The 17,680-nt window shown below is 40.6% G+C and overlaps 1 protein-coding gene across 2 annotated transcripts in view; it reads right to left on the bottom strand.

Moving 5' to 3' along the window:
* ntrk3b (neurotrophic tyrosine kinase, receptor, type 3b) overlaps positions 1-17,680 on the bottom strand; it is a 163,584-nt gene that overhangs the window by 9,956 nt on the left and 135,948 nt on the right. For both annotated transcript variants that reach the window (XM_041035594.1, XM_041035603.1), the window contains 3 exons: positions 13,264-13,394; positions 9,263-9,435; positions 7,112-7,355 (listed from right to left, as the gene is read on the bottom strand). In XM_041035594.1, the coding sequence (XP_040891528.1) occupies positions 7,112-7,355; positions 9,263-9,435; positions 13,264-13,394 (548 nt within the window). The remainder of the gene's footprint in view (positions 1-7,111; positions 7,356-9,262; positions 9,436-13,263; positions 13,395-17,680) is intronic.

The following is a 17,680-nucleotide window of genomic DNA, read 5'->3' as shown; positions in this document are numbered from 1 at the left end:
AGAGGAGCGTCTGTTTGATCCTTGAAACAGTACAAACCTGGGGACCATTTTTCTTCAAAGCAAAGCAGTGCAGGTAAGCACAGGCCTCCTGGCAGAGTCACAAAGAACACTAAGTCCTTGAAACTGAGTCATTAGACTATAACATTGTTGCAGTGTTTGACAGTCATTAGTCCGTGACTCAAAAATGCAGATCGTGGCTTCAAAACTATTTCTATTTTATAGCCAAATATTGAGGATAAGATTGTAATTGCTGTTGCCCTCTTTAACCAAAGGTTGACTAGACACATACTTTTTGTCAACACAGTCCTGCTTTATATTCAGACAGCGTTGCACTCATTGAAACGAAGAACAAAACCACTGCCACTGGTAAATGAAAACACTGCAAGCAAACCTCCTGAGAAAAGCCTGAAGGATGTTTAATATTGTTCAGTAAAAGAGCATAAATTGCAAGATTTACATCTTATTCTTTGACAAGAACCTGTCTGTCACTGTTCATAATTTGGGTGTAATGAGCTGTTTTGAAGCCATTTGCCTCCTTGTACCTGCAGCTTTCAGAAAAACAAAACAACATTTTCTAGGATGTTGTTCATGCTGCTAAAAATTCAGTTTAACACATATTACAAAAAAATTTTTTAATTACTATCACGAATCAGGGAGCAGCTTTCTCAGCCTACTGCTTCAACATCACCAATGAAAACTGTACGAATGTATTGTATAAATGACAGAAGGAAATTAGCTGTCAAAGGAGATTAAATTTGCTGCAATGCAAACTGTACCAGTAAGAGGGCAAGCAATACAAAGAAACCTGTTATTACACTGTGAGAAAATAATACATCTAATAATGATATTTGAGACCTGCAGGTTGACAGAGCCCCTGCATGAGCTCCTCCAACTGTGCTGCTCCTGAAACACTTCTGGTAACAAAAACAGTCTTTCACTCCGTCCGCCTTATTGCACCTTTAATGCATAGGAACCTTCAGCGCATCCACTGTCATTTATACCTACCTAAACATGCATAATTCAGCGCTTCACTCTCTGAACTCAGGAAAACATTACCTGATATATTGTGAGGCAGTGGTAGAAGACGCCTACATGGCAGGCACCGTTGCTGCCGTCGGCCAGCGCAGGTTCTGTAGTTGTCTCTTTTGAGACAACACAAAAGCGTATTCAGTGCAGGCGGAGCAGGAGGATATGACAGATAGATGTGATTTAGGACAATATTCATCTCTTTCTTGAAGTTGTTCCCTCCTGCGGCAAAGTGTCTTGGGAGTCCCAGAGGGCAACAAGCGTCAATACGACTAGTCAGCGATGGGAGGATTGTGTTCTTGGCAGGGCGCTGCTATTTATAATCACTCAACACAGGGAAAGTGTCCAATACTGTTAGGAGCTCCTTATCTCTGGGCTCTGTCAATATTCCTCTGTGTAGGCAGGCAGTGATGCTATCACAACGCACCAAACAGCAGCTTCACACGAGGCATGCCACACACACACACACACACACACACACACACACACACACACACACACACACACTGAAACTGAATTCAAAATTCAATTCAAACTGACACTGTCCTCTATTTACAAACCATTTCTCTAGTTTATGCTTAATCCTACACAGACAGATTTGCAACAACTATCCTCCCTTCCCCACTGCAGTGTGTGTGTGTGTGTGTGTGCTAAATCAGTAAATTATTCAATAAATAATTCAACTGTTTAAAATTTCCTCAATAAATTCAACACTGAGTTTGACAGAAGGGTCCAACACTTGACTGAGAAAGTTCCCTCAGACTGGCACACTGCTTCCTTATACACCCTCACTGTGAATTCTCTTAACTCTTTTCTTCAAGTGTTTAATTAGTTGTAATCAAGAAACAAATTTTGGCTGTTGAGCACACGCAGGCTTTTTTTTTTTTCTTTCCTTCCAATTCTGACTGGCCACTTCCTCTCCCACTGTGGTTCTTTTCACTGCTAACTCCACTCTTAACCTCTGCAGAGTCTAACTACACGTGGAGTCACCAGCTGTTTCTTTTCAGCTGTCAGTGAGGAGCATAATGTGTCCGGAGGTTCAGCTCAGCGACCCCAGGTTCACCCCGCTCTGCACAGATGCCCTGACCAACCAGCAGGAGTCTCTAGCATAGCATCAAGGACATGATCCCTCACTGGCTTCCCACTTATGAATATTTCTTGTGTGTGGGGCACTGCAGTGGTAGGTTAGCACTTTTACCCTGCACCATCCTGACACTCCTTTATTAACATACTATGTCTTTTGCTCACACACACTAAAATAATCTCAGTGTAGACACGTGTGAATACAGTACAATTCCCAGCTTACACAGCTCCTCTGCACCCTGTTAGGTCTTAAACCAAAGCAACTCTCTCTGTCTGTCCTCTGACTGAACAGTTAACTCACAGCACTAATTATATATTAGGCTTATAACTGTTCAGACAAGAACACTAAACTGAGCCATTTTATCTTTCAGCCGAGCAGTGTCTGCCTGCTAAATCAGCTGTGACTAGGTCTTCAGAGTCAATTAGAAAAACTGTTCTTTGGGCCAAAACAAGGAAACACACTCAGTTTTATCTTTTTTTTTTTTGTCCAGAGAGGCCCACATGAAACTTCCCAGTACACCAACAGTCATATCTGTTGTTACTGAGCAGCTCCACAGGAGGGAATTTGAACTTGAGTTGAATCTGAGTTGTTATCCAGCTTTATACACTCTGGTATAATGCTAGTCAGAGTTAAAAACATTTATACCACTCCCTAACAATGTAAACAACAAAAATTCTGAAACTCAGGAACAATATTTTATGATGTTTAAAATAGGATAGTGAGATTAAAAATAGGTATATGTGCAAATTCCCAACTGATAACCCCCTCCCTGTTTTACTGTTGTGACCAGCTTGATCGGGCCTCAACAACTAAAGGAGGTCCACACAGTACGCCATAATTAAATCAACATTTTAATGCAGTAATTTATAAGAAAACTCAACTTAATATGGTGTGAAATTATCTGGCATTGTGTGGTGGAGGTGAGAGCCCTGTGTGTGAAACTTAGAGTTGTATGGTGCAAAAACAAAACAACAACAAAACAAAAAAAAAAAATCTCAACCAAAACCTGAGGGTGCCAACCAGCCCGTCTGTCCAGGAACAGAGAGGGAGCACTGAGGAAGCCTGGCTTTCATGCTCTTCCTCACCAAGCAAGGGCAGGCGGAGCCCCACAGCAAACAGGAAGCCAGGCAAGCAAGCCAAAAGAACAGGGCACAGCACACCATATCAGCACAGTAAATGGGGGGCACAGCACCTACAACAGCAAATAGAGCCAAGCAGCCTGGGAAGAACAGACGGCTGGTGCCGTCACCGTAGGTTCCGTTGTTGTTCCACGGAGTCCCATCCTTTGGCGTCATCCATTACAATCATGGAATGTACAGTGTCTTGGGTATTATTATTTCTTATGTAACATATTTTATGGGTAAATTTAGCAAAAACAAAACATAAATGAAGCTTTTAGTGCAAGTTCAAACAGGAAGACAAAAGTCAGACATCCTTGCCAACACTCTGACACTTCACCTCTCCATTATTACCCGATGATTTCACCAAGTTCTGTGTGCAGACACAGAACATAATAATCCAATGATCATCTTAGCTGAAGAATATTTTAACCACTTCGCCTATGTTGTGTCTCTCTTCTGTCAGTGCAGTCTCTTCTGCCTCTAATGTCAAGGCCCCCAGCCAATGCTCCCTCCAGGGATTTCTAACTGGTTGCTATTTGTAGGGTTCTATCCTTGTACATTTCCTTCAATGATGGGGTCAACACCAATGTTTTATTGAACAAAGTTTCTGCATTCATGCTAATTCGTCCCTTTTCTGATTGAAATAACATATCAGAAAATCATGCGCCAAAAACTAACCCTGTTGTGAGAACTTCTTTGTGAACTGATCTGGTCATATTGCTCTCATTTTTTATTCTTTTTTTCCCAACCTTTTACTGGGATGAAAAATATTATTTGACAGTATTTTTAACATTATGTAATGGAGAAGACATCAGTTAATCAGGCACACATGTGAAGAGGGAGGAAAACGCCAATATTTAATTGGCATTATATAAACTTCTGCTCAAACCTAAATATTTTTCCAAGACTTTCTCTTTGCAGAAGTAAAACTTTTTTTTGTTTTAACTTTTCTCAAGTTTGTTTGTCTATGTTTTACACAACTTGAAAAGAATGCCGGGGCTCTGCTGTAAGCTGTGTTTGGAGAAAGTAGATGGGGATGGAACATTAGAACAACATCATGTCATTTCTTTGCAAAGAAATGACATTTCACGTCTGTAAATTTGAAGATGCCATGATAAGCAGGGACTGCACAGCTGTAGTACTGTAACTATGATATTTACTTCAACATAAACACTCATTGTCACTTGATAACTGATCTTAAATAAAGTCAGTGTACCAAGTGAAGACCAGAATCTACCATTAACAAGTCACATTCAGGCTGCAGTGAGCCCAAACATGAAGTCGGAGGCAGCTGTGGGATGATAACTATGTACGTGACACAGTCAAAGTAGAAATGACACAACACAGAATCCATGCATGCATTCTCCCATCACTGAAACAGGGAGACTTGTGTGTTGCAAAATTTGCACAGCCTACATGGAAGATGTGTAATATAAGATCTGACATGGTTACCATGAAACTGGCCTACTTGAAGCCACCAGTGTCCAAACATCCAATTATTCTCCTCCACAAAGAGCTTTTAATGAGTATTCCAGACTGTAAGTAGAGTATTTATATACCCTCGACGCTAATCCCACAATGAGCTTTGAATATTATATGTCAGAAGTGTGGCTGGAATATGAATATGTCATTAAACTATGTCACAGAGCATGAGAAAGGTCTCTGACGGGCTGTAATTCAAATATTTTCACATGCGCAACACAAAATTCAACTCAGTATGAAACTGATCTCAGACAAAGACAATGTTGGAACTGATGTATGAAATGAACAAATGTTTGTTGGCGTAAGAGTTGTGTTGGTCTTAACAGCCTCCAAACACAGCTGCTCTGCTGTGATCAGAGATCTTTAAACAGAATTATGCATGACTGTTTTTAATAAAGTCAGAGTAATGATTTTCTGTTCCCACTGAAACACCCTCACCTCATTGCCAGCCTGACACTTCTATCTCCACTGCAGGCAAATAGTTTGTAAGACTGTTTACACTGATACGCATTCAACCTAGGGCTGGATGATATGGACCAAAAATCATACCTTGGTATTTTTAGGCTTAATGGCGATTCACAATATCTGTTTCGGTATTTCCTATGAAATGGGCTTAATGTTTGAGTTATAAGTCAAAGCCTTATGTAAGGTGTCACAAGCACTTTCATTAAAACAGACTGTAATCAAAACAAAATGCTAAGACAGGATTTCCTGTACAGCTGAAAATATACAGCTGTAACACAAGTAAATGAAAAACAACATAAAAGAAACAGTCTATATTAAATGAAAATGTCTGTCTGTAAGAATGCTCCTTCAGTTGTCTTCAGCAGACTAATTAAAATAGAGTACAATTTGGGATTTCTTCTCCTGCTTAACAAAACACAGATGCAGACGCAGATAACAATAGAAATGTAAACAGAACGGATCATCTGATCTTTTAAATTTACTTTTTTTTTAAAGTTACTTGAATTGGTGGGTGGCACAGTGTGTGGCCAATGTGCATACAGAGACTTCTGCAGTTTAGAGAGTATAACCCAGGTTATTTTCTGTAGCTATAATTGACCAGTGTTCCCTAAGCGCCTCACATGTAGGCTATCAGTAGACTCTAGCTAGGCGGCTAGGTAGTCCTTCTTCAGGTGCTGCAGCAAATGCAACTCTATGTATGTCCCTATGTTTGAGAAACGCTGGGTCTTCTTCGGCAGTGTGGACCAGCACTGTGTCTCCCTCCCTCCGTGCTGCAGGAGGGAGCGAGTGGGGGCGGGTTTGCACAGAGCATGTGAGAGAGGAGAGATGAAAACACTGGCACGGCTTTATAGACAAAACGGGTTACGTAACACAACATCAAACTCTATCAATATAAACTGTACTTTCTCTTCTTTGAAAATATCAGATATGCTTAAACAATACATATTCAGGTTTAAATAATACACACACACAAATGGTGTGCATGGAGAAGCCATGTACCAAACCCCAAAAGCATTTTACTCAAATTTCCTTACTAATTATTTTATGTGTGCAGAGATGTTCTACCAGCAGTTAAGTACGTCACAGCTGCTGGCATTACCCCCAGCAAAGGCCAAGCCGGCCCAACTGACACACTGGGAAAACAGAATCAGGCAGACCTAAAGTCATTTCACGAGAGCAGCCTGTATAAACGAGCCAAACCTATATCAGCGATCACTCCATAATATCCACTTATTTATTCAGCAAAATGCTAAATTCTTCAGCCCAGCAGTTTCAGCCTGGTTTGCAGCATTCAGAGTTGCTAATCGTGTTAAACAGTAGAAAGGACATGAATCGAAAGCTATATAAACAAGCCTCTAAGCATCAGGCTGGAGGCACAGCAGGCTCATCTCCTACAACGCTGCTAAACCTCCTTGCCTGAAAGTATGAGGGCTAGTGTGGGGGCTGCACTGGGGAGGGAGAGCTGCTAAGTGTCCTTAGGAAAGAAAAGATGGAAACAAAAATAACAAAAAATGACACAGGAGAGAGCAGCAGTCTTCACCCCTTAGAAACATATTTTTAGTTAGCAGCCCTGGAGGATTTATTTAGGGTTGTTTTCGACCCAGTTACAAACCAAGTTGGAAGTATTGTGAACAGCCACAAGTAAAATTTACTTTTTGTGATGAGCGATTACTATTTCAAGTCTGATTTACAGGAAACAGTGAGGTCCATCAGTTGAGGTAAAAAAAGCTGATTTGTTATTGAGAGTTTTTACTTTTAAACATTGTGTGGGGGCACAGTGACAATGGAAGAATTATTTGAGGTGTGGCAAATGTCAAAATCCTTTCAGTGTCAATCACTGTGACACTTGTCTGGCTCTCAGCACTGAGGAGAACAAAACAGCAGATAATTCTGGCAGCATCTGACAAGCAAAATAAGGATCCTGATGTCTTACCCTGTAGTAGTCACTGCTGTAGATGTCCCTGGACATGCCAAAGTCTCCGATCTTGACCAGCAGGCCATTGCCCACCAGGCAATTGCGGGTTGCCAGATCTCTGTGGACAAAGTGCTGCGAGGCCAGGTAGACCATGCCCGAGGCAATCTGGGTGGCGATGTGCAGCATCTGAGAAAGGCCCAGCTCTCCGTTGGACTGCAGCGGCTGGCCGTCTACCAGGATCATGGCATCTGGGCCGTGGGCTCTGTGTTACAAAGAATAATGTTGATTGATATGATGACTTGAGCTGACCAGTGGCGACTGTAATTACAGGATAATGAAATGTTTATCTGTAACAGGATTAAAGACATGATGGACTAACTGTCACGCAAGTAAGGAAGAGTCAAAAAGTCCATGAACTGATGAGGTAGTGATCATATCAGAGCAATTAAGGCTGTAGCAGTAAAACCCCTGAGTGGGCTGAATTAAGCAAGTGTGTGTTTGACTGCTCATGAATTAAATTTTTCATTTCTAAGAGGACTGTGTTATTTCTTTTTTTAAAGATTTCACAGTCTCGCTCTAAGGACTGGGTGTAGGAACCTTTAATGCCTTTTTTGTATGGCAGACTGTAACTGGACCGCCCCTTTAATAAGTAACCCAAAGGTCCTTATACTACTAATGAACCCCTATCATGGCAGTACTGCTACCTTATTCTACCTATTGAGAATAATAAGCTTAATAAAGAGAGACCGTCAGAAATATTAAAAGATTAACTATAACCTGCAAGTACTCAGGCAGTTTTAATAGCAACGATAAACTGTTAAGTGTCTGGACTGTTTTTTTATGAATTCTGTGAATGTTACATGAGTCTTTGGTGGTTTCAGAGCAATTTTTTTGCAAAATGTTCATGTATTCCAGCCTGCCAGGAATTTCAACCAAGGCTCAGGAATTAAGTCGGTGAGTCGTACATTTACCAAAACAAGTTGACTATGGTTTGAAAGCTCTTTCCCTGCTTAGCATTTCAGGGTGACGATGAAGAACTCACTTCCAGTGAGCAGCTCCTGCTGTTCTCATCACCCTCTTGTCACTGTGATTACAGACCAGGTGCTATGTAAGGAAGACTACAGTTCTCTCACTCTGTCTTAGGCAGCCTTTCTTTTTTCATCTCTCAATTTTAGTGCAATTCAATGTTCTTTGCTTTAAGTGTGTGTGTGTGTGTGATAATTCAGTTCCACTGCAAGGGGATTAGTAATAGCAGTGTGTCTCTTTTTGTCTCTCTACCTCTGTGTGACTTCACACACACCTAGCAGTGGCCAACTGAGTGCAGGCCGCCTTCCGTTTATCTGAAGGTTGAGCTGGACCTGCACATCAAATCCTCTATTCACTCCTGTTGATTCTCTGCACATCTCATCTGTTAAATGTGACCAACAGGACCAATAGACCAAAAATCAGCCACGTCTTGCACCTTGCATGAAAGAATTTCATCATTCGCGACATTGCCTTTCATTTCAGGAATGATTTCCCAACAGAAAGTCTTCACGCGCTCTTGAATCCACACACACGCTCACACTCAATCGTAACATGTCATCTTTTCAACTATTGCTCAAACTTCAAAAACAAGATAGACCACACGCGCACACTGCTGCTGTCAACGCACTTGAAACAGCACACTTCTATCCCAGACTCCTCCTGTGCACACTGACATCAACTCCAGTGAAGCTTCCCATTACCAAAGCGCTCGCTGTACCGGCATCGTGTCGCTTTTGTTGAGGCTTATCAGAGGTCACTTCCCTCGGTACATTCTGACATTATGGAACAAAAGCACTAAAGCGCTCGTGTTTGCAAACCCGGAAAGCTGTGAAGTTGGCTGGATACTGTATCGGCAGCAGGAATTTGACAAAAGAAATTAACTTTTCTTGAATTCTGACTGAAGTTTTACATTTACATACTCTGAATAAGTTGGTGAACACTTCCACCTAAAGGTCCTAAACGTACCCTGAGTGAAAATGCGCACACACCCACGCACACATATTGACACTGTAATTAGGTTTTCACCCACTGTAGCTTGCTTCTGTCTGTTCAGGTGATCACTTTCTAATTTGCTCAGCCAGCACTGCACCACAGTCTGGTAGATTAAGGTTAAATTGACTGCACCTTCATTGAAAAACTGACCTGAGGAATTTGTTGAGGTCTCCATGCTTCATGTATTCGAACACCATGATGAGAGGGTCTCCGTCTACACACACGCCATAGAATTTAACAATGTGGTCATGCTGCAGGTTGGTCAGCAGCTCTGCCTCCCTCTGGAAGTCCTTCCTTGCTGACAGGTTGGGATCTTTCAGTGTCTGAAAGGGGAAACAATGAGTTAGATGAACACATTTAGATGACAAGGCCTGTCCTAGTCCAATGGCTCAGGCATTTTCACCAACTTTGAAGAAATCAACCACTGTATTGTCTGCTGCCCTTAGTATATTATGGTCCATCGTGCCATTAATTTGTCTGATGGTACATTCCGATGACTGTTAATGGAAGCTAGAAAACACCATCATTTGTTCTTGTTAGCAAAGGGTACCATAAGTGGAAGTCATATGATTAATAATGGTACATTAATTGCAAGGTGTTCATTTGTTGATGCAACAAGTTTACTATTTGTGAGGACAATTTATCTGACATATACATGGAAATGTTTGACTTTACACTGACAAAAAGCTCTTAAACGCAACATTACTCTTGGTCTCTGTGAGGCAACAGTCTCAGACTCTGTTCAGGCTCGACTTCAACTTGTTCAAAGGAGACACCTTCAAAGGCTGCATCCTTCATTGTGTTTAGCCCCTGAACTGCACTGCATTGTCTCACATCTTCTACTTTTTCCAATTATCACTCCCTTTTGCAGCTTGTTAAGTTACACATTGTGCTCTTTTTGGTTTTGCTTTCCCTTTTGGTTTGAAACACTCTGAGCCAGAACTACACATGTGCCACTGACTCACTGAAATGGAAAACAATGTAAAATATGTGAGGGAAATACAGCATTTATGTTTGTTTCATGAATGAATTTGAGGAACGCTACAGTCTCCTCATCACTCCACTCACATCCGATGTTTCCGTCTGCCGCCATTTTTGGCTCTTAAGTGGAGCGGGAGCTTCAGTGGCCATTTCAGACATGTATGTCATGATTTATTCACAAAGTCTGTTTCTACTGGACTCTGCATTTTACTTTTATAAATACACTAAGTTTTCAACCACAGCCAAAACTCTTTTTAGTGATATTTTGGGTATTTTTATTTATTTATTCATTCTCAACATTTCCACTGAGGTTTTTTTTTCACTGGATGGAAGAACACTTTTAGTCTTGTTGTCCTGTGAGGATCCAAACGATGTCTTATGGCTCTTTTTACACACATGTAGCAGTTTTTTTGTCACTGCCTCCAGCTAATTTTGTTGAGGCACTTGTTTGCCCAGCTTTATCCCAACCACCACCAAGACTCCATAGGAATAAAGGAAGTTATGGGGGAAATCAGGTCTCTGTTCAGTTGCTGTTCTCCTGACAGTCGATGGTAAATGCCGCACTGAGCCTGCCCCAAATTTTGTTATATTTCCTTTAACTTTATCAATAAAGCTCTGAAACTGTGAATCTGTCCTGATTCAACAGTATTTCCTCTGTGTTTTAGCAATACAGTGCACTGTGGGTGGATGTGTACCATATCCACCTAATAATCCTGTACACTGTTTTTAGGCCAGTGATCACTACAGCTGTGATGCTCAGGGAGCAGCAGTCTGGACCAGCTGTACACAAACAAATTGATCTGATTGGTAATAGGATCAAGCATGGAGCACCGTGAACTCTTCTGAGGTGAAGGATACATGAAATATCAAATCTTGATGGGATGTCAGTTGAAGCCACCAGTATTAGAAAAAAGGGCGGAAAAAAAATCAAATAACAGCAATAACGCGCCTTATTACAGCCTCTACTGGAGGAAGAAAGACTCTTGACACTTCATCAGCAACAGGAAAATACAGTAAGTTGCTTCTCTTGATCTCCTTGGCCTTGAGTCCTGATTTTCCAGCCTGCTGCTGACAATATTACAGATAGAAAGACCTTGGGATAGAAATACATTTATTTGTATGTGCTCTTCTTGCAGTGAAGTGCTGGAGGTGGTTGAGATGTACGGCGGAATAGGTAAAATGGCCATAAAATTCTATTACCAAATCAAACCGCACTCTTAAGGAAATGTTTCTTGTCTGGGCATCGCTCCAAAACAATACCTTCAAGTGCTCAACTACAATAAATTGAGGGAAAGCACTGCAATGAATTTTACCTTTGTTGACCTTTAAGTGTATTCAGAGAGCATCTTCTTGTTTTTGTCACAGACAGGAACGTATTCAGACGAAAATGCACATTGCTTTGTGCTTTAAAAATAAAGAGGTCACTCTAGAGGAGGCTTATTATGAAACAGGTTTCCTGTTGATCCTGTAATATCAAAAAAAAAAAAAGGGAAGTGACAGCCAGACACTCCATCTTCATCTTAACTCTTCTACTACTTTCCCCTATTGTCAAGGCCAGAGTGGTTTTTTGACTGCAGTTTTTTTTTCTCCTGGATAGCTTTGATGATTCTACAACCTCTTATTCAGTATCATCCTGCTTCATATTCACTCAGTTTCTCATATTCATAATGGGAGCTGCCAAGCACAACTTATTGTTGAGAATTGTGAAGGCACTGAGAGCCGCTACACAATGGCAGTGGTGCTCAGTGCTCTGGGCTCTTTAAAACAAGGCAGATAGTTCACTCGGGTATTAACATACCATGTACCATGTACTTGTACAACGACAGGTACTAGCTAGCTAGTCTAGTAGACCCAGACGCAGTGATGGTGGTTGGACACGTGAGAAGACCATGGCGTTTAAACAAAGTTACCTATAAAGCCATTTGGGCCAGTCACTGTAGTTTATCCTAAGCAGTTACGGTGTAGATATAGGACAGAGGTATCCAGATACAGGTCAGGAGCTCCAGTTAACGTTCACATCAAACATCAGAATGAGGAAAAAATTTGATCTCAGTGACTTTGACCGTGGTATGATTGTTGGTGCCAGACGGGTTGGTTTGAGTATTTCTAAAAACTGCTGATCTCCTGAGATTTTCACACACAACAGTCTCTAGAGTTTAACTCAGAATGGTGTGAAAAACAAAAACACCCAGTGAGCAGCAGTTCTGTAGATGGGCACGTCTTGTTGATGAGAGAGGTCAGAGGAAAATGGCCAGACAGGTTGGAGCTGACAGAGAGGCCTCAGATAACCACTCTTCACACCTGAGCAGACAGGCATCTCAGAATGAACAATACATCCAACCTTCAAGTGAACGGGCTACAATAGCAGAAGCCCAAGTCGGGTTCCAAGCCTGTCAGCCAAGAACAGAAGTCTGAGTCTGCAGTAGCCACATACTCATCAAACCTGGACAGCTGAAAAAGTAGATTCGTCTGATGAATCTGGATTTCTGCTGAGGCTGCAGATGGTAGGGTCAGAATTTGCTGTCAACAGCATGAATCCACTGACTCAACCTGCCTTGTCTGTAATGTTGTGGATGTTTTCTTGGCTCACTTTGGGCCTTAATACCAATCAGTCATGGTCTGAATGCCACAGCCTGAGTATTGTTGCTGACCATATTCATCCCTCTAAGGCCACAGTTTACCATCTTCTAATGGCTACTTCCAGTCTGATAATGCTTCATGTCACAAAGCAAAAGTTGTCTCATGAACATGACAGTGAGTTCACTTCAGTGGCCTCCCCAGACTCCAGATCTGAATCCAGTAGTAAGTGCTCGATGAGCGTACAAGGCCAGGTCAAGCCACAGCGTATCTGCTCTTTGTTTAGGTCTGAGTAAGTCAGCAGCTTAAAGATACGTCAGGTCAGGGATACAGAATAGTGTCCACTGTCAGAAGGATCAGTAGCTCTATGATGATACACACTGTGGGACATTCTCATAGTCTTTATGCTAAGCTAAGCTAAGCAGCTGCTGGCTGCAGCTTCATAATTAGTGCACAGATATGAAAGTGGTATCAGTCAACTTCCAGCAAGAAAGTAAATAAGCTCAATTCCCAAAGTGCTGAACTATTCCTTTAATGCTATTTCTAGCACACATAAGTACACACACACATACAACCACACAGTGAAGATGTACCTTGACAGCCACCAGCATCTTGTCCTTGGTTGGGCTAAGGTTATAACACTCTGCCAGGAAGACTTTACCGAACGCTCCTTCACCCAGCTCCCTCTTCAGGATGATGTCTCTCCGCTTTATATGCTGGACAACTAAAACACAGACAGATGGGGACAGAATGGGGGGAGAAAGAGAAATACTGAGTCATTTTTTAAAAACCTTTTCTCAGATATTAAACTCTGGTACATTTTATGAAACAAAAAATTGTGTTACACTTGCAGAAAATCACACCCAAATGACTATTTTGTCATTATCTCAAAAACATGGAAAATACAGAAAAAGGAAAGAGACAGAATATGGAGCAGAGAAAGACTGACAGAGACAGAATACAGAGTACATGCATGTGCTGCACTGTGGGTGCAGCTACCTTGTAGTATTTTAAATTCTAGTCAAGATCTTGAGGTTTCCAAAGATACAGTACCAAATATGTCTTGGTAAAACACAAGTAAGTGTATGCAAAATGATGCACAAAACATCTAAAATTCCCTGTTTGATGTTATGGTGAATCCATTAAAAAAGGCTGTTTGACCATTTGAATATCTCTCTCAACATAAATGTGAAACGGCTGCAGTGAAGTGCTGAAAAAAGCAGTTACAGAATATGTAATGTCAAATGAAAAAAAAAATGTTTTATCTAACTTTGAAGCTACTTAAGAGAGATTGCTGGAAACATTAGGGCTCAAGTGGTTTTAAATCTCTGAAGCGCAAATAAACTGCGAGATGACACTGGACCTGCCGAGCTACAAATCTCTTATCTGGATTCCTTGGTTTTACTGTTGGCATTGAAAAAACACAGGGGGGACATTTTCTAATGAGAACAGAATTGTAAAATGTCTGTTTCTGAAAAGTCTCTGTGAGGAAAATAAAACAACTAGTTGAGCAGAATGAGAAAAACAGTCCCTCTGTCTCTCTCTATACTTCTTTTTCTATTTTTTCCTAATAACTCCATCGAACAGGATCATTTACAGGGCTGGAAAGTCTGACCATTGTTCTCTCTTCTGGCGATTGCCTGCAATGTTTGTGATCACAGAACTGAAGCTCATTCTTCTATTGATAAGCCTAATGAAACTGACCAGTCTTGCAAGTGGACCACACTCATGAGAGCGAGACACATAATAAGGGAGAAAGATGGAGATACAGGAAAAAAGTGGTAAAGTGGTAAAGTTTTAGCCCCCGATACCTGCCAGGCTCAGTATGAAAGAGCTGAGGAGGTGTAGGAGTTGTTGGCTTCTGATCAGAACAGCTCTCGATGCCTTGCTCTGAATAAAGCGAGACAACTTGTAGGTTTACCATGAAAACTGTACTGTACTACTTCTATAAATGTGTGCACACACGCACACAAATATAGCTTCTGAAGACACATTTAGATGAAGATGCAAGGCATTATGTGAGCGCTTAACAACACAATATACAAACTTGGGCGTCATAGCTTCAGCTGTACAGTAGCTCTCTCTGCTTTAAAATATGAATGAAATGAAGCGAGCAGGTTTAATGCTTGGCAACAGAAAACAGTATTACAGGTGCAGGGCCAAAACAAGGTTATTAAATATTAAATTAAATCATAAATTAGGAATAAAATTAAATGTAATGTTTGTAATCGGCGTCCATTATTCATCTGACCACAACTACAGTACACAGTACACAAATTTATGATTTCCCTGTAAAGTTCTACCAGGGTCCTCTCCACAGACAGCAAATAAATGGGATGACACCATGAGACAATAAAATTATTTATTGAAAGAAGGAACCAGAATTTAAATCTCTTTTAAAATCAAGCTGAACCGATCTGTCTCAGATTTGTACGTTGTGTACTATATACTGGCAGGTAGTGATATAATTGTCCTTGGACAGTTATTGACTGTTATGTACAAGAGTTTATTTAAACAGGTTTTCTCCGCTGGCTCTTGACTGTATATATATAGTGATGTTGCTGAGACATCAAGCATTATCCTCACAATATACCGTATCTTCACGCTTCCTTTCCATGCTTGTTGGCAGAGCCACTGAGACTAATGCATCCTTAGTAGACAAGTAAACATCCAGGATGTTTATCTATCCTCCATAACTGTATTTGACTGCTTAGTTTACATACTTGGACAACCAAGACCACTAAGGTTAGATTTATGCTTTATTGTTCGTATTTTCCAATTGTATGATTCACTTCTAATATTACAAAAGAAAAGACTTTTAGGATGAGGATTAACCATTGTGTTTGAAGAATGGAAAGCTGTGGTGAATAACATGTTTGTCTCAGGTTGCTGGAGTGTAAACCAAATCTAGTAGCTGACAGAGCTGCTATTGTTAGGCTACACCATGATAAAGAGATGTCTTCTACACAGTGGATGAGCTACTCATGAACAGGCGTTTTCATTGACAGAACCTCTAACCTCACAAGGTAGGTGGTAAGCTATTTAGCCAGAAGTGGTAATGATTTCAGCTTACGCTGGAGCAGACAAACACACTGTTGTGGTTTTAGCTTTGGAAAAGCTAAAAAGAACCCACCATCCAAACTAAATTCAGAGTATTGCTCTTACTGCAGCCTTATGCACACAGCTTCAACATGGAGAAAAATCTAATGCTGCCGTACCACAATTTTCTTCCCCTTCCAAGTCACAGTTCATTTATTTGAACTCTTCCCTCCCCCTGCCTGCCTAAGCTTTGCTATCTGCGATGCTGTTATGCAACTTGTAAATGATTTGCTGCTGCTCAGCTGCTCGTAGAGTTTTTTTTTTTCTGGCTATACCCAAGAGGAGTTCACCAAATGGTATAATCTCTGAAGTGTTTCCTGATTCACAGATTACTAGTTCAGTCTGACCATTCCTCTGGGTATTTTTTTTTTTGTAATTTCTCCGAAATCACCCGACCACCAATGTCATCTGCTCCTCTGGTGTTTCCGTCAGACAGTATTTTAACCACTATTTCTGAAATCAGTGTTAAATATGAGGAAATGTCCCAGTTTTAAAGTAGATCAGAGAAGAAGTGTCTGCAGAAACTGGCAGCCAGTTTGCCGGGTGAGAGTCCCACCAGGGACACTAACACATCACTGCTGTCAAAGCTTCATCCTGTAAAAATCTGCTTTCCAAGACTTGAGAAAAACATCCTTAAGTCGATACACATACATTTTAATTCAAACTGTGCTTTGACTGGATTTCGTGGGCCAAATGTCTCCTACACCTTCTCAGCTGACAAAGAAATAGCAATTTTTTTTTCTCAAGTCTGAAGAGTTACCAGACTTACCTAACATCTTTTCCCCGCTGAATTTGACTTCTCCACTGTTGTATTTTCTTTAAGAAATATGAATAATATTTGTTTTTATCCCTTACTTTAATTCCTTTCCCTGCATTCTACCATAATTCATGATCTTTCAAGGATCAGTGTTGGCCTTACTGGAGGTTGCCTGTCATGCTGATGATCCAGTTACTGATGCTTATTCTTTGGCCGCACCCGTCATTAAGCTTCTCTGGATGAGACAGTTGGCAAAATGGCAAAAATGTAAAAATGTGAAGGCTGTCATCTATCAGCAGGTGGAGGCTCAGAAACTGTTTTAACCACATAATACTGGAGATAGATTTATTTTTTTAATATTTCCTCAGTAGTTAGTGTTTGATATGTTATCTTGACTTTATTTATTTTCGCCTTTGCAGTGATGTGAGGTGATATTTCATAGATGAATTTCTTATCTCATGTGTAAATTGGAAATTTGCATCTGTTTTAATCATGTTTTATCATTTTTATCAGAATATCTTCACTTCTATCTCTGTCATTATGTAAATTAAGAATAGGAATTGTTATACTAACTTCACTATTTTAAAAATGCACTCCTCTGTCTGTTTGCCTTGGCCACTCTATGGTACCAATTATACAATCTAACTTCACTGGATGCTACATAAACTCCTTCTGCATCAGAAGTTACACGCTGTCAATTCAAAACCTGTCTTTAGTTTAGGTGTAGAAAAAGCATCAAGACATAGAATAATTAAATATCATTATTTGTCCAGTAAGACGAACATCACTGCCAATTTATCAGCTGTCCAAAGGTAAATTTTCAAACCCATTTTGAGGCTTTGTTCCAAAAAAAGAGAGTCTAGCATAAATAGGCTGATACACAGAAGCACAGTGACATACAGGACATTTACCATTCAACTGAACTGGAAAGTGGTCTCAGAACTTTGGATCTCACCGTTTCTACAACAACATGAAACTACACAGGGATATACTGTTGAACTGTATGATTAAGACTGATGTCAATATAAAAATGAAGCCATCCATCATTAGACCTCTGCACTTATAGAGGTCTACAGATACACAAATCCTGGCTTAGGGTGGATTTAAATAACTGTTACTGTGTGTTTTGGCCATATTTTCAAAAAGAATATGAG

The sequence above is a fragment of the Toxotes jaculatrix genome, chromosome 1 (assembly GCF_017976425.1).
Source record: "Toxotes jaculatrix isolate fToxJac2 chromosome 1, fToxJac2.pri, whole genome shotgun sequence".
Lineage (NCBI taxonomy): Eukaryota > Metazoa > Chordata > Actinopteri > Toxotidae > Toxotes > Toxotes jaculatrix.
This window is presented reverse-complemented; position numbering and strand designations above follow the sequence as displayed.